We start from the raw sequence: 15,672 nt of genomic DNA on the forward strand, positions 1-15,672 counted from the left end.
AGAGAGTCCAGTGCTCCACCCATTGTGCCATCTCCAGACCCTCGTTCTTTGTGTTTTAAAATGTTTTATTATCTTTTTTTTAAAAATATTTTATTTATTTTCCTTTTTTGTTGCCCTTATTTTTATCATTGTTGTCGTTATTATTGTTGTTATTGATGTTGTTGCCAGATAGGACATAGAGAAATGGAGAAAGGAGGGAAGACATGGGGAGAGAAAGATAGACACCTACAGACCTGCTTCACCGCCTGTGAAGCAACCCCCCCCAATCCCCTGCAGGCGGAAAGCCGGGGGGCTCGAACCAGCACCCTTACGGCAGTCCTTGAGTTTCATGCCATGTGTGCTTAACCCGCTGCGCTACAGCCCGACCCCCAATGTTTTATTATCTATGCGAGACAGAAATAAGTAAAAGGGGAGGAACAGACAAAAGGGGGGGAGAGAGAGAGACAGAGACATTGTTAGTATTTCCCACTGCAGGTAGGGCCTAGGTATTTGACCCTAGGTCCTTGCACATTGTTAAATGTGCACTCAGCTGGGTGCCCTACTCCCCAGCCCTGTTCCATAAAGGGGCAGTGAGAGGCAGACAACAAAGTACTCCCTCACCATCCATGGAGGTGTCATAACCCCCCCTTGGTGCTATCCTTGCTACTGAAAACCAAACCCAGGGCATGTGCATGGTAAGCTTATGCTCTACCTTGGTTCTCTGTGCCCAAAGCAGCCAAGCACCCTGTCCCTGGTCCCACATAGACAATATCTTCATACTCTGCTCATATGTTGTCTCTGTGTGTCCTGGGCCTGTGGACTTGCTTATAAACTTGTAGGCTCGGTGCTGAATTCAAGAGTACCAGAAGTCATTAGCATAGGTAGACAGAGAAAGAAAGTTCTGAACCTCTTGTTCAGTAAAAGAATAGAAGGCACGCAGTGAAGGAGGAGCAAACTGCCCGTGAAGTCAGCATTCACTGACCAGAGGATGGACGTTGGCATTCGTTACATGCAGTCAGAAGCCAAGGAAGAATTATTCATCAGAAAGTGCTGGGTGTTTGGGAGTTGGGAACAGCCTGTCTCTTCTTAGGAACATGATTTCCATGAGCCATCTGCTTGGTCCTCAGACAAATATTCTGGCTTTGCCCATAGTAGGAAAATTGGAAACAGTTTCTAGTCTGGTTCCATTTGCCTGATAAGAATTACAAATTGGGCCAGGGGTAGATAGCATAATGGTTATGCAAAGAGACACTTGTGCCTGAGGCTCCAAAGTCCCAGGTTCAATCCCTGCACCACCATAAAGCAGAGCTGAGCAGTGCTCTGGTAAAAAAAAAAAAAAGAATTACAAATTGGGTGTGATTGTCTTTTGTTTTATGAATATTTGTGTGTGTGTGTGTGTGTATGTGTACACTATTCGGCTATTATGATATTTTATTTATTGATTTAATGAAAGAGAGAGTAAAGCACCTCTCAGCTCTGACATGTGGTGGGGATTGAACCTGGGACTTCAGAACCTAATGCGTGAAAGTCTTTTGAAGGACCATTATGGGGTAGGGAGGGATAGCATAATGGTTATGCAAACAGACTCTCATGCCTGAGGCTCCAAAGTCCCATGTTCAGTCCCACGAACCATCATAAGCCAAGCCTGAACAATGTTCTGATAAATATAAAAGAAAAGAGAAAAAAAAAAAAAAAGAACCATTATGATGTCTCCCCAACCCTTTCTTGTGTTTTTGTTTACCAAAACCTTGTGTACCAAACCTGGTTACAAGCAGTTAAAGGTGTGCTATTTTGGTTTTTACCTTCAAAGGAGTTGTGTTCTTGTCTCCCCTGGGTGTTGTCAGATTTTAACGGTGGCGACAGAGAAGTAGAGAGACCCTAGCACCTTAGCTTCCTTCAATGTGGGCAGGGCCAGACTTAAACTAGGGTCTTGTACTTAGAGTAATGCACTAACTATCCAAGTGCTTTACTCGCCCAGGTTGTCAATTTTTTTTTTAATTTCTTTATTGGGGAATTAATGTTTTACATTTGACAGTAAATATAATAGTTTGTATATCCATAACATTTCTCAGTTTTCCATATAACAATACAACCCCCACTAGGCCCTGAATTTTTTTTTTTTTTTTAAAGAAGAAAAATGTCATAAAGTGGAGATGGTCTGTGGACGCTTCATCCTTTAAAAAAAATTTTTTTTAATTGCTACTAGGGTTATCACTGGGGCTTGGTTCCTACCTGATAAGCCCACCACTTCCTGCAGCTTATTCTTTTCTTTTCCTTTTTTTTTTTTTTTTTTTTTTTGATGGAGGCAATGATTGATAGAGAAGGAGGGGATAGAGAGGAAAAGAGATACCTGTAGCACTACTTAGTAAGTTTTCTTCCTACAGGTGGGGACCAGGGGCTTGAACCTGGGTCCTTGCACATGGTAATGCTCTAGAGTGTGCCACTGCCCAACTCCAATATAAGGTGGTGCTTCTTTCAACTAGCTTTGGTGGCATTAAATGTCTTTATGTCTGTCTGGTAGAGGGGCATGGTTGAGAGAGCCCTTAGAATGAGCCTGGGAAGCAGCCCTGGCAGTGCATTGATTGCAGTGAGAGCTTTACTGTGGTGGTGCTTAGAGAACCCTCCCCGTCCCCCCAAGGAGTCTGCAGGCCTGCAGAGGGGTGTCTGGGCTCAGCCTGTAGCTTCCTCTCCCACTGCCCTAGAGAAAAGGGGGAGGAATAGAGTCCTGGGCAAGGTGCTTGTGAGGTTGAGGTAAAAGACCTGACAACAGTCCCAGCAGAGTGGATTGGGAGGAATGTCAGCATAGATTTCCAGCCCTATGTTCAAAAGAACTAATAGCTGCTACTATGAACTCCGTGCTGTGTGAGGCATAGAGGTGTCTGGGAGTCAGCCCTAACTTGTTCATGGGTAGCTGGAGGCCGCCCACGTCCTACTTCCTTTAGGTCCAAAGCACTGGCAGGAAGGAGGTAAACCCAGTGAGTGCAGACACTTTCCTTCATCTTGTGGTTGAAGGATTCTGTCCAGGCACCTTAGTACCTGGACTGCCACAGCCTCAGGTGGCCTTCCCACCTCCCACATTGCTCTCTGAGCGGCCGAGCCCAGGGTTTAATGTGGTTTCCACAGGAGCATGGGAGAGGAGCTTTCTTGTGCGTGAGACCCGTTGGGGCCAAGTAGCTGAGATGACTGTAAGCTTGACCTCCTTGGCTCGGCTCTCTTCCTTAGTGAAGGGCTTCTTCTTCTTCTAGCATTTGCCCTTTTTCCGTAGCCAGTCAACAGCATCAGGTTGAGCCTGATGTAAAGTTTCGAGACCTCCTTTGAATCTGGAGAGGTGGCAGTCGTTGACTATGTGGGTCATAGTCTGTCTGTAGCTGCAGGGGCAGTTCGGTCGTCTCTGGCTCCCCAGCCATGGAACATAGCGGCGCACCGGCCATGGCCTGTTCGATAGCGATTGAGGAGGGCCCAATCATAACGTGCTAGGTCAAAGCCGGGTTGACGCTTGCAGGGGTCTGTGATGAGGTGTTTGTTCTTTACCTCAGCTGACTGCCAACTCTGTTTCTCTGAGTCTGGAACAGAGAAGTTCAGTGTAGGCGTAGGGGACCAGATTGGGTGACGAGACGTCAAGCGTTGAACAGGGTGGCGAAGATATCCGCGTAGATTGGCAGGTCCGGTCGAGCGTAGACGTGGGAAATGAACTTAGATGATGCCGCATCCCGATGAATATCTGGCGGGGCGATGTTGCTAAGAACTGGCAGCCATGGAACCGGGGTGGAATGGATGGTTCCAGAAATGATCCTCATGGAGGAATATAATTTGGAATCGACCAAGTGGACATGGGGGCTACGGAACCATACTGGGGCACAGTATTCTGCAGTGGAATAGCATAATGCCAGAGTGAAGGGCTGATTCCCAGCTTTGGGGTCTCGTCCCCAGGCTCAGAACGACCTGATCTGGAACGTCAAGGACGAGCTCAAGAAAGCGTGCTCCACCAACGACCTGAAGGAGTTGCTCATCTTCAACAATCAGCAAGTGCCTTCTGGGGAGTCGGCGGTGAGCTGCCTTTGTGTTAAGTGAGCCAAGAGGCCGCCAGGTCACAGCGCAGTGACTGTCCCCCAGGAGTGTGGAAGGCCCTCCGATTGAACAGCTGCTGGTATTGTTCAGGAGGCACAACAGCTCTGTGGTTGAGTTGCATGACCATCGCCATTGTGGTCACCATTTCCCGGGAAGGGGCAGGACCACCACACCCCCAGCCTCTTCCCCTGTTACCCTCCAGAATTTCCATAAGAACTAAGGTGGACCTGCTTATGTTTGTTTCTTGGAGCCTCTTTCTATTGCCTTCTACCCAGAAACTACAGGGGCTCGAGGTTTGCAGAGAAGTGCCAGCATCATGAGGCCCATCCCTGCCGTCACTCTCTGAGGAGAGGTTGACCCTGGACCCTCCAGGTGTTCCTGTTATTTGTAGATCACCAGTGGGTGGGGAGCTTCATGTGTGAATTAAGTTTTTTCAAAATATGAAAATCCCCATTCCAGCTGGCTAGTGTGTGGTGGGGGGGGGGGGTATCTTTTTTTTTAGTGAAGGAAGTGAGTGCAGAGTCCTCCTCCATCCCACATTGGTAAATGTCCTTCCCTGTGGCTCCTCCTTCCCTCTCTAACCCTGACCCCTTCCTTCTCTGGCCACAGATCTTGGACCGCGTGGCTGATGGCATGGTATTCGGGGCTCTGCTGCCCTGTGAGGAGTGCTCGGGCCAGTTGGTCTTTAAGAGCGATGCTTACTACTGCACCGGGGATGTCACTGCCTGGACAAAGTGCATGGTCAAGACGCAGATCCCGAACCGGAAGGAATGGGTAACCCCCAAGGTAAGGGTACTGTGAGCCCACCCAGTACAGGTATATAAAACTACTACTGCCTCCAAACGTCATACACCACACAAGTGTAGAACCAAAGTATGAGCTGGGTGATAGGAGTTTGTTGTCATGGGATAAAATCTTCCTGTTTGCAAAAATAGGAATTATTTCCATTTATGAGTGCCAAGTCTGTATCTAGGGACAAGCGATACAGTGGTAAACAGATGGGCAGACAGTCTGTCTTTATGATAGACCTCCTTTTGCTGTCTTTAACAGAACTACATGCCGAATTCCTCAGGATACAAAAACAAAAGAAGAAAGCCAAAACTCAGTTGTGAGTTTTTCCCTTGGTGCCCTGCAGTGCTTTGGGTGATGGCAGTACTGGTTGCTGGAGGGGTTGTCCTGGGGTGCTGTAGTAGTGCTGCCACTCCTGGACTTCAGGGTTTGAGCTTTGGTCTTTTTCCAGTTCCCTTATGTCCAGTACCTACTCCTGTGGGCTTGAGTGTTTGAAACATGGCACATGGTAAATGCTCAGTAATGTTACCCAAGTGTCTATCCCAGTGACATCAGTAATCTGACATCTCAGACTGACTTATTTCTTTCTTTATATATATATATATATATTTTCCCTTTTGTTGCCCTTGTTTTTTATTGTTGTTGTTATTTATGTCATCATTGTTAGGGTTAGAGAAATGGAGAGAGAAGAAGATAATAGACACCTGCAGACCTGCTTCACCACCTGTGAAGTGACTCCCCTGCAGGTGGAAAGCTGGGGGCTCGAACCGGGGTGCTTACATGGGTCCTTGTGCTTCACGCCACACTCAACCCACTGCGCTACCGCCCAACTCCCAGACTGGCCACGTCCCTGACCTTGGTTCCTTTAGTTTTTTGGTTTTTGTTTGTTTTGGTGTTTTTTTTTTTTATTCCCTTTTTGTTGCCCTTGTTTTTTATTGTTGTTGTTATTGATGTCATCGTTGTTGGATAGGACAGAGAGAAATGGAGAGAGGAAGGGAAGGCAGGTGGGGAGCCGGGGCCTCGAAACCGGATCCTTATGCAGGTCCTTGCACTTTGCACCACATGTGCTTAACCCCTGCGCTGCCGCCTGACTCCCCTGTTTTGAAGTTTTCTTTTTTTTTCTTTTTTTTCCTTTTTCTTTTTCTTTCCTCCAGGGGTATCACTGGGGCTTGGTGTCTGCACTACAAATCCACTCCTGGTAGCCATCTTTTTTCTGTTGTTGCTGCTGGGGTGTTTTGTTTTGTTTTGTTTTGTTTTGTTTTGTTTTGTTTTGTTTTTGTTTTGGATAAGATAGAAATTGAGAGAGCAGGGAAGATAGAGAAGCAGACCTGCTTCACCACTTGTGAAGCGACTCCCCTGCAGGTGGGGAGCCATGGGCTCAAACTGGAATCCTTGAGCCGGTCCTTGCTCTTCCTACTATGTGCGCTTAACCTGGTACACTACCACCTGGCCCCTGGTTCCTTTAGTTTTTTATTCTCTGTTCCCTTCCATTGCTATACTCTCTCCTGTTTCTCTCTCTCTCCCCCCACCCCCCCCACACGATTCTTTTTCTCTCTCCCTCTCTCATGTGGTCACTCTAAAACAGATCTGACCATTTCCTATAGAAACTTTTTTTCTGTGTTTCTCAGTATGGAAATGTTAAAGTCTCCTTTTTTCGTAGTAACATTGAGTGCTAATCTTTGTTTTGTTTCTTAATATTCTAATTTATTTGTTTATTGGATAGAGAGAGGGGAATTGAGTGAAGGAAGAGATAGGGAGAGAGACATCTGCAGTACTGCTTCACTGCCCTTTCTGCAGGTGGGGACTGGGTGCTTGAACCCAGGTCCTTGTACATTGTATTACTTGTGCTCAATCAGGTGCACCACCACCTGACCCCTAAGTGCTAATCTTTAATGCTTTTGTAAGGCTTGCAGGTGATGTTATAAATCTCCAAATGACCATTGGCAGCATGAAAGGTCCCAACCCGATTTAGAGAGCAAGCCTGCTATGAGTCACTGGGGTGAAGGTGGTTTGCACAGGTTTTGTCTTGAGTACCAACTATTGTAGGGTGTGCATCTATTCCCCTGCTGGGGACGGCGGGGCTTGCCTAGATATCCTCCGGGTTCTCTCTGTCACTTGCTGTGTGTACAATTCTTGGGGCTTAAGCCTCTGGTAACCTTAAGGTTATAGAAGGGGCTATTAAGGAAACCAGTCAAGCTTGGGGCTTGGAAGCTGGAGGAGAGGCCAAGGACTGGTTGTCAGTTCTGCCATACTTAGGCTGGGAGCGTTTTCCTTCTCGTGTTCTCCCAGAGTCTTCTAGCTGGATAACCAGATCCCCTTGGCTCTATTATGAGGGAGGCCTGTCTCTTAGATTGAAACTTCATTTGACCAAGCTGAAATTTTCAAAGCAACCAAGTCTAAAACCACAAAAACTTCATCTCCGTAGGAATTCCGAGTCATCCCTTGCCTCAAGAAGTTGAAGATTAAAAAACAAGATCGGATATTTCCACCCGAGTCCAGTGCCCCAGTGGCCGCTGCGCCCCCACCCACCACAACCTCCGTGCCCGCCACCGTGAACAACTCTGCTCCTGCAGGTACCACAGCAGGCTGATCCAGAGGAAGAGAGAACATCCAGCTTCTCTGCTACCCCACCCCCACCCCACTTCCGGCCCCCTTCCTTGACCCATTAGCCAGCCTGAGCCTGGTAGGGTGCTTAGGCCTTAAAGTCACTCAGGAGTGTCAGTGGGAAATGTTCTCCCCAACAAGCTTGTGACATTTCTGTCTGTCAGGAGGGCTCCTGCCTCAGTTCACTCTGGTGCCAAGTTAGCCTGATGGTGCAGCCACAGTTTGGTGGGTAGGAGACAGGCAACCTGAACACACGCCCCTCCCGTCCCCTAGAGGAGGGGGCTGGTGTGGGGAGTTGTGTCTCTGGGTGCACTCACAGCAGAGAAATGAAATTATTTGGTTCTTTGTTCACTGTGAAGACTCAGTAGTTGTCAGTCACTGGTCTTCCTCACAAAACATTTAAAGGATCCCTCCTATGGCATCTCTTGTACTAGAAAACACTACATTACTGCTCAGAGCAAACAGAAGGTACAGTCCTACCCCAGTGCTGGACAGTCTGGTCAGCTTTGACTGACTGTCTTGGATAAGTTTCATCATTTTTTCCACCAGGCCTTCACCACTCAGAGCTGGCTTTTTAGATAGATAGATAGATAGATAGATAGGTACACAGATGGACAGAGTGACCAGCCACAGCACACAAGCTTCCTCCAGTTTCATAGAGGCCAGGTTTGAACCTGGATTGTGTGCCTGACAAAGCAGTCTCCCTCCCAGGTGGGCTGTCTTCCTGGCTCCTTTGCAGTTTTTTAATGGTGTCAATAAACAGTGCATGAAGATTGGGGAGTTCACATGACCTACCTACACCTCACTTCCCAGCCCACAGCCAGTCAGTCCCTGGGTCACATCCTGTTGGTGGAGTAGCATTATTTTGGGGTCTCCTCACTCTCATCCTTTCTGGGGGAGAGACAAGCACAATCGAGGCCTTTCCATGGAGCTTGCTGTTTCCGTTTCCGGTGGAGACACCTGCCTCACAGTTGTTCTCATGTCTCAGACAAGCCCTTAGCCAACATGAAGATCCTCACTCTTGGAAAACTCTCCCAGAACAAGGATGAAGTGAAGGCCACGATCGAGAATCTCGGGGGCAAGTTAACAGGGACGGCCAACAAGGCCTCCCTGTGCATCAGCACTAAAAGTGAGTCTCGTTTTGTTCATTAGATGGAAGTGAGACGGGGCGTGGCTGCTGAGATAAAGTGCCTAGCACAGTACCTGCTAGACGGAGAGGCACTCCTCTTGAGTGTTCTTGCTGAGGGGAGCCAGCACCTATTCCTGCATTGCTGTCTCTTAGTCCCAACTAAGGACTTCGGTCATTGATCTCACTAGGCACTACAGCCCTCTAAATGCTGTTAGAGTCCTTGATGGGAAGTTCGCAGCATGTGGGGTAAATGAAGAGGCCAGAGAAAGGTACTATTGTGAGGCATCTAGACCACTTTCTCATGCAAGGTCACTTTGTCCAGGAATGTTTGTTAGTATCTCACGTTGTATAAGGGGTTGGGGAAGGCACATTCTCACCATACTCGGAAGCAAAGGAAATGGCGCTGTTGCCAAAATGAAATGGCTTGTGAGCTGAGCACTCAAGTTGGAAGGGAAGAGCCGTGGACAAATGAGGGTTGAGATCTTCACAGTAACTAACTGTAGGAATTTGAGGTCTACGTTCAGAGGTAAACTTACTTTCCTTCCACTCTGAACAGAGGAGGTGGAGAAGATGAGTAAGAAGATGGAGGAGGTGAAAGGAGCCAACATCCGAGTTGTGTCAGAGGATTTCCTTCAGGATGTTGCTGGCTCAGCCAAGAGCCTTCAGGAGCTGCTCACCATCCACATCTTGTCCCCCTGGGGGGCTGAGGTGAAGGTAGAACCTGTTGAAGTCTTAATCCCAACAGGAAAGTCTTTGGGAGCTGCGGTCCCCAAGAAGAGCAAGGCCCCCGTCAAGGAGGAAGGTGAGTCCCAAGCTGCCACTTTGTGGGGGTCATGAGCCAGATGGAAGCAGATGGCCCCATTCTGCCACAGTCCTGGGTCTGTCCAAGGCTGGCCAGGCCTACCCACAAGAAGCCTCTCCCTTTGTGTCTTGGAAATGATCCACTGGGCACTGCTCATTTCAGTTTTCTCAGTTCCGTGTTCCCTGGGCAAAGAATGGCCAGGGCTCACCGGCTCCATCTTGGCAGGTGATGCAAGTGAAATCTCACTTGCCTTCCTCCTTTCCCTTCAGTTTATGTTTAATTTCTTTTATTTTTGAAGTGATTATTTTTATATATATTTATTTTCCCTTTTATTGCCCTTGTTTAACATTGTTGTGGTTATTGATGTCATTGTTGTTGAATAGGACAGAGCAAAATGGAGAAAGGAGGGAAAGACAGGGGAAGAGAAAGACAGACACCTGCAGATCTGCTTCACCGCTTGTGAAGCGACTCCCCTGCAGGTGGGGAGCCGGGGGCTCGAACCAGGATCCTTATGCCGGTCCTTGTGTTTTGCACCACGTGCGCTTAACCCATTGTGCTATCACCCGACTCCCTATGTTTAATTTCTTGTTGGCATTTCTCTTCCCCCTTCTAAGGACTCAACAAATCTGAGAAGAGAGTAAAGTTAACTCTTAAAGGAGGAGCAGCCGTCGATCCTGACTCAGGTAAGCTAGTGAGACTCAGGGATGGGTTCGCATCTCTGGCCTCCAGTCCTGAGAGCGCTCACATCTTGTGGAGGATTCCCCTTCCCCAATGAAGTTAGTGTCCCCTGGGCAGGTGTGGGCCCCACACCCTTAGGTCCCCACTTCCCAGCTCCACCAGCAGAGAAAGCTATAGACACTTGTCCCTGTGACAGGTCTTGAACATTCTGCCCACGTCCTGGAGAAAGGTGGGAAGGTGTTCAGCGCCACCCTGGGCCTGGTGGACATTGTGAAAGGCACCAACTCCTACTACAAGCTGCAACTCCTGGAGGACGACAAGGAGAACAGGTGCGTTCTGGGGGTGGCTAGGGTTACGGCACCAAGTGAGCCTGGCAGCCAGTGCTGGCAGCCTCAGGAAGAACGTGCAAGTGGAGAGGCCTTTAATGAAAGTGGGGAGAAAAGCCACTCCATACAAGTGGCTTTGCTGATGAGGGAGGTCTCATAGTCTCCCAGCTTTCTCTGCTTGTAGCTACCTGAAGACTTAAGTTCTTTTGTTTTGTTTTTTATTGCTGTTGAGGTTTTTGCTGGGGCTTCGAGCCTGCAAGCTCTCAGTGGACTCTATTATTTTTATTTCTGCTCACTGCTCTAGACTGGCTTTTTTCAGATAGAAAGATAAGACAGCACCAAAACTTCCTTCAGTGCAGTGGGGACTGCCCATCACAAAGCAAGCACAGGGAATGTTATGCATGTACAAACTATTGTATTTACTGTTAAATGTAAAACATTAATTCCCCTATAAAGAAATAAATTTAAAAAAAAAACAAACACAGTATCTGAGTGAGCTATTTTGCCAGCACTGTTGGTTTATTTTCGATAAAGGGTGAGAGACCGCATGCCACGGCACTCAAATCCAAGATCTTGACCCCTGCAGAGTGTACTGTCGACTGGGCCAACTACCTCCCAGCCCCCCCAGTCAAGGTGTATACATTTTTACATTTCTGATCCAAATAAAACATTGACACAAACAACTCTCCAGTGTTCCTTCAGACTCCCTATTTACTTAAAGATGTTTGAATTTGCTTTGATTTGCTTTGCTTTGCTTTGCTTTTTAATGGAGTTTGACCTCTACCACATGTGTGATTCCACTGCACTTGGGCATATTATCTTCATATATAGACACCAGAGCTTCCTCAACTTCCATGTGACTGCCCATATAGTTCCAGGGCTCAAACCTTGACCATACGTTGGACCTACCCAGTGAGCTGTCTCCAGCTCTGTGTTTGTTTTTTCAGAAGTATGGTGGAGCTAGACTCCAGCACATTCTAGGGGACTTTACCATCTACTCCTTTCAGAATGGTCCTCATTACTGAAGTGATTGTCCCTCTTCACAGCCTACATGTGAGAGCAGCCATGTATAAAAGGAAAGGCATGGGGGAACTTGAGTTACTTTAATGTATTAAACTGGACTTTGTTTAGCACACAAAGTGAACTGTGCATTGGCACTCCAAGAGGTCTCCAGTCTTACTAGTTGAAAGGCTCAGTAGTGGTGGCCCGAGGAACTTAACTCAGCCTTGGGGTTCTCCTTCCTTTAACTCTCCCCTGATCCTCTTTAAATAGTGCACAATGGGACTGGGTAGTAGAGTACCTGGTTGAGGGCACATGTTACATGCTTAAGAACCCAGGTTCAAGCCCCCAGTCCCCACCTGCAGAGGGAAAGCACCATTGGTTAAGCAGTGCTACAGGTCTCTCTGTCTCTCTTCCTCTCTATCTCCCCCTTCCTTCTCCGTTTCTGGCTGTGTCTCTCAAATAAATAAAGTTAATATTAAAGAATAGTGAACAACAAAAAATAACCATTAAAAAGGGGACAGAGTATCTAGTTGGCTGTCAGACATTTCTGAAAAAATGAGAGCCGTGTCAGATTTTGTTTATTACCTACTCCTGTCAAGCCTGAGAGCCGAGTAGCTTTTAGCATGTAAAGCAGCCCTTCCTAAGTTAGATGTGTATTATAGTGGAGGAACAGTTTCTGTAGAAATGCACATAACATAGTGTTTGCAGCATGTTTCAAAAAATAAAGAAAAAAAAACCTGCAGAGTGAAGGGGGTTGTGAGAGAGGTTTTTTTCCTGGAGGATAAGTCAGTCTTACTTTCCAGACTTTCCCATGGAGAAAATCCAGCAGAAAGCGCTGTGTGCACCATTGGACAGGTAGCCCAGAAAACCAGGAGGAGATCCCGATTTCCTTTTGAGCGCCCTGGTTTTAACTTCCACATGTAGACGCTTCTGGCAGTTGGGTTTGGGACATGTCTATGTATTGCAATGTAAAGTGTCTGCTTTAATTCTGTTAAGAAAAATGAAAAACAACAAGGGCAACAAATGGGGAAATAAATATTTTTTAAAAAAGAAGAAGAAAATGAAACCGCTCACAACTGTGCTGCACTGCTCCTGGTGCATGTGTGACCTGTGACCAAGGTTGACACAGACACTGGAGTGGCAGCATGGCTCTGTGGGTGGCTCCCCGGCACCCCACTGGCTGGCGCACTCCGACTTCATACATCTTAGCCTTGGAGCTGAACCACAGCTGTCGTGTTTTCAGGATAACCATGTTAATGTTCACACCTTCTTGAACACATGATACCACCTTGAACACTTGGCTGCCAGACCCTGATTTTTGGCAATTTTTTTCCTCTTTCTGGTTCAACAGTGATTTACACTTGTATGATTCCACTTTTCCCAGTGCTCGCTCGCTCTCTCTCCCCCCCCCCCATACTACTAATTTCAGAGAGAGGAAAGACATCACAACACCACTCCCATTCACAGAGCTTCCCCTAATTCTCTTACTTTTCTTTTTTTTAAAAAAAAATACTATATTGTTTTTATTTATTTTATTATTCCCTTTTTGTTGCCCTTGTTTTTTGTTGTTGTTGTTTATTGTAGTTATTGTTGTTGATGTTGTTGTTGGGTAGGGCAGAAAGAAATGGAGAGAGATGGGGAGACAGTGGGGGAGAGAAAGATAGACACCTGCAGACCTGCCTCACCTCTTGTGAAGTGATGTCCCTGCAGGTGGGGAGCCGGGGGCTTGAACCAGGATCCTTACACTGGTCCTTGCACTTTGTGCCACCTGCACTTAACCCACTGCGCTACCGCCCAGCTCCCTATTTTTAACTTCTTACAATCCTTGGTTTAATAAAAAGGCAAATAAAGGACCTTTAATGTATAAAGTCATCTCTTCTTGTTCCCCTGTGTCCTTCACCTTTGTTTTGGGCAGACTGACATCATTTCTCAACCCAAGTGGGCTGGCAGAGAAGGGGCACTCGTGTTGAACTGTGCCTGGTGAGCCCCCACAGATGTTTCTCTTACAACTTGGTCTCCTCATAGGTACTGGATATTCAGGTCCTGGGGCCGTGTGGGCACAGTGATTGGTAGTAACAAACTGGAGCGAATGCCTTCCAAAGAGGAAGCCATGGATCATTTTATGAAGTTATATGAAGAGAAAACAGGCAATGCCTGGCACGCCAAAAACTTCACCAAGTATCCCAAGAAGTTCTACCCTCTGGAGATAGACTATGGCCAGGTAATACTTACTGCTCTTATACTACCTGGTTTTAATGAAGGGGAAGAAACACTCTAAATAATAATAATAATAGCAAGCTGTAATTCACTCAGCATCATTGGGGAATGCTACTTTTTTTTTTTTTTTTAATATTGACCTTTTTTGTTTCATGAGATAGTTTCACCTAAGAATCTAGAGCACCAATGTGGTTGGCGCCTGATGTGGCAGGGATTGAACAGGAAATCTCAGGCATGCAAGTCCGGTTCTCTGACAGTTGGGCTATTTCTCCAGCCTCACTCACAAATGTTGAAAGAAGAAATAATACGGGTGCTTTGTGAACTCTTCCCCACAAGTCTGAAAGGGAGGGAACACCCAGTGTGTAAAGCTAGTGTTAACCTTTTTTATTATTGCTGTCCTTTTATTTTTGTTTATTATTATTTTTATTTAACCAGAGCAGTGTTTAGCTCTGGCTTATAGTGCTGCTAAGGAACTGAACCTGGGACCTTTGGTGCCTTAGGCATGAAAGGCTTATTGCATAACCATTATGCTATCGTCCCAGTCTGCCAGTGTTATTTATTTATTTATGTATTCTTTTTTGTTGCCCTTGTTGTTTTATTGTTGTAGTTATTACTGTTGTTGTCATTGTTGGATAGGACAGAGAGAAATGGAGAGAAGAGGGGGAGAGAAAGATAGACACCTGCAGACCTGCTTCACCTGTGAAGCAGTTCCCCTGCAGGTAGAGAGCCGGGGGCTCGAACCGGGATCCTTAGGCCGGTCCTTGTGTTTTGCACCACTGTGCGCTTAACCCGCTGTGCTACCGCCCGACTCCCGCCAGTGTTAATTATTAATAGCAAAACCAGACAGACATCACTGGAAAGCTACAGGCTGGTAGCTATGTGAAAATAGGTGCAGCGTCAACAGACAAAGTCTGGTCCTTTCTAAGGAATGACTGATAAATTCTTAACAAGTGGGGTTTATCCCAGAAATGCAAGGTGGGTTTAACATACGAAAATCCACTGGTGCTTAAGGCTGGCCCTGAAATGAAACAGAATGAGAGGGGTGGGGGTTGGGTATCTGCCCATTGACCCATCTCCCTTTGGCCTTGAGGTTTGCCTCATAGCTACCCAGCAACCCCAAGATGGGAAGTGGTGAATGATGAGAGCCTGAGGGTTCTGTGTCTACAGGTCTGCCCGTGTGGAGCTGGGCTGTGAGAATCTGGAGCAGCTAGGAGGACTTGTGCCCACTGAGAGTCGGTCTCATGGAAACGCACACGCCTGCCTGGCAAGCACTGCTTAAGCCCTCAGTTATCAGCACTCAGCCTTTGTTGCTGGTGTCTCCTGTATTCCTCATTTGCAGCTGAACCCCTCAGATGCTTCAGCACCTAGTTTAGGTTATTAACCCAAGTCTCTTCATAATTTTCCTCTTTTGTCTCATTTTTATTTTCCCACGACAGGATGAAGAGGCTGTGAAGAAGCTGACGGTGAATCCCGGCACCAAATCCAAGCTCCCCAAGCCAGTGCAGGACCTCATTAGATGATCTTTGACGTGGAAAGTATGAAGAAAGCCATGGTGGAGTTTGAGGTCATTGCACTTCTTGTGTTCATAGCGAATGTTGGCTGGGCTTTTGGTATCTTGGATGTTGGACTGGTGTCAGCTCTGTGGCTGCTGCGCCCTCTGACCTTGTCCCTTGGCCTGTAAGACAGGTCACAGGAGCACTGAGGCCAGGGGTACCTGCTCTTTCACTTTGGTTTGTCATAAAGGGCTTTCCGTTGTCCACTGTCTGCCTTATATAGCCCTTCTCTTGCCGCCTTACTAGGGTGCACAAACCTGATTCAATCAAAGTTGTTGCAAAAGCCCACTTGCAGCAGACTCGCTTCATCCCAGCAGGATACCTAAGACGCCCTACAAGGAGGGTGATCCCTTAGCCCCCGAGGCTCCCCTCGACTGCAGTTGTGCCTCCTGACTGGACTACTCACTTACTCCCTCTTTCTCTCCCATTCTTTCTCTTTGACCAGAGCTGCTCAGAACTGGCTTATAGTGGTGCCAGAGATTGAACCTAGGTCCTGGGAGCCTCGGCACGAAGGCGTTTTACATT

General features: G+C 47.2%; 1 protein-coding gene across 1 annotated transcript in view; it reads left to right on the plus strand.

Moving 5' to 3' along the window:
* Positions 1-15,672, plus strand: part of PARP1 (poly(ADP-ribose) polymerase 1) — a 47,669-nt gene that overhangs the window by 19,773 nt on the left and 12,224 nt on the right. The window contains 10 exon segments of the mRNA XM_060192112.1: positions 3,910-4,026; positions 4,657-4,833; positions 7,262-7,409; positions 8,429-8,569; positions 9,126-9,371; positions 9,986-10,054; positions 10,246-10,378; positions 13,403-13,598; positions 15,031-15,106; positions 15,109-15,158. Of these exon segments, the coding sequence (XP_060048095.1) occupies positions 3,910-4,026; positions 4,657-4,833; positions 7,262-7,409; positions 8,429-8,569; positions 9,126-9,371; positions 9,986-10,054; positions 10,246-10,378; positions 13,403-13,598; positions 15,031-15,106; positions 15,109-15,158 (1,353 nt within the window).

The sequence above is a fragment of the Erinaceus europaeus genome, chromosome 6 (assembly GCF_950295315.1).
Source record: "Erinaceus europaeus chromosome 6, mEriEur2.1, whole genome shotgun sequence".
Taxonomy (NCBI): domain Eukaryota; kingdom Metazoa; phylum Chordata; class Mammalia; order Eulipotyphla; family Erinaceidae; genus Erinaceus; species Erinaceus europaeus.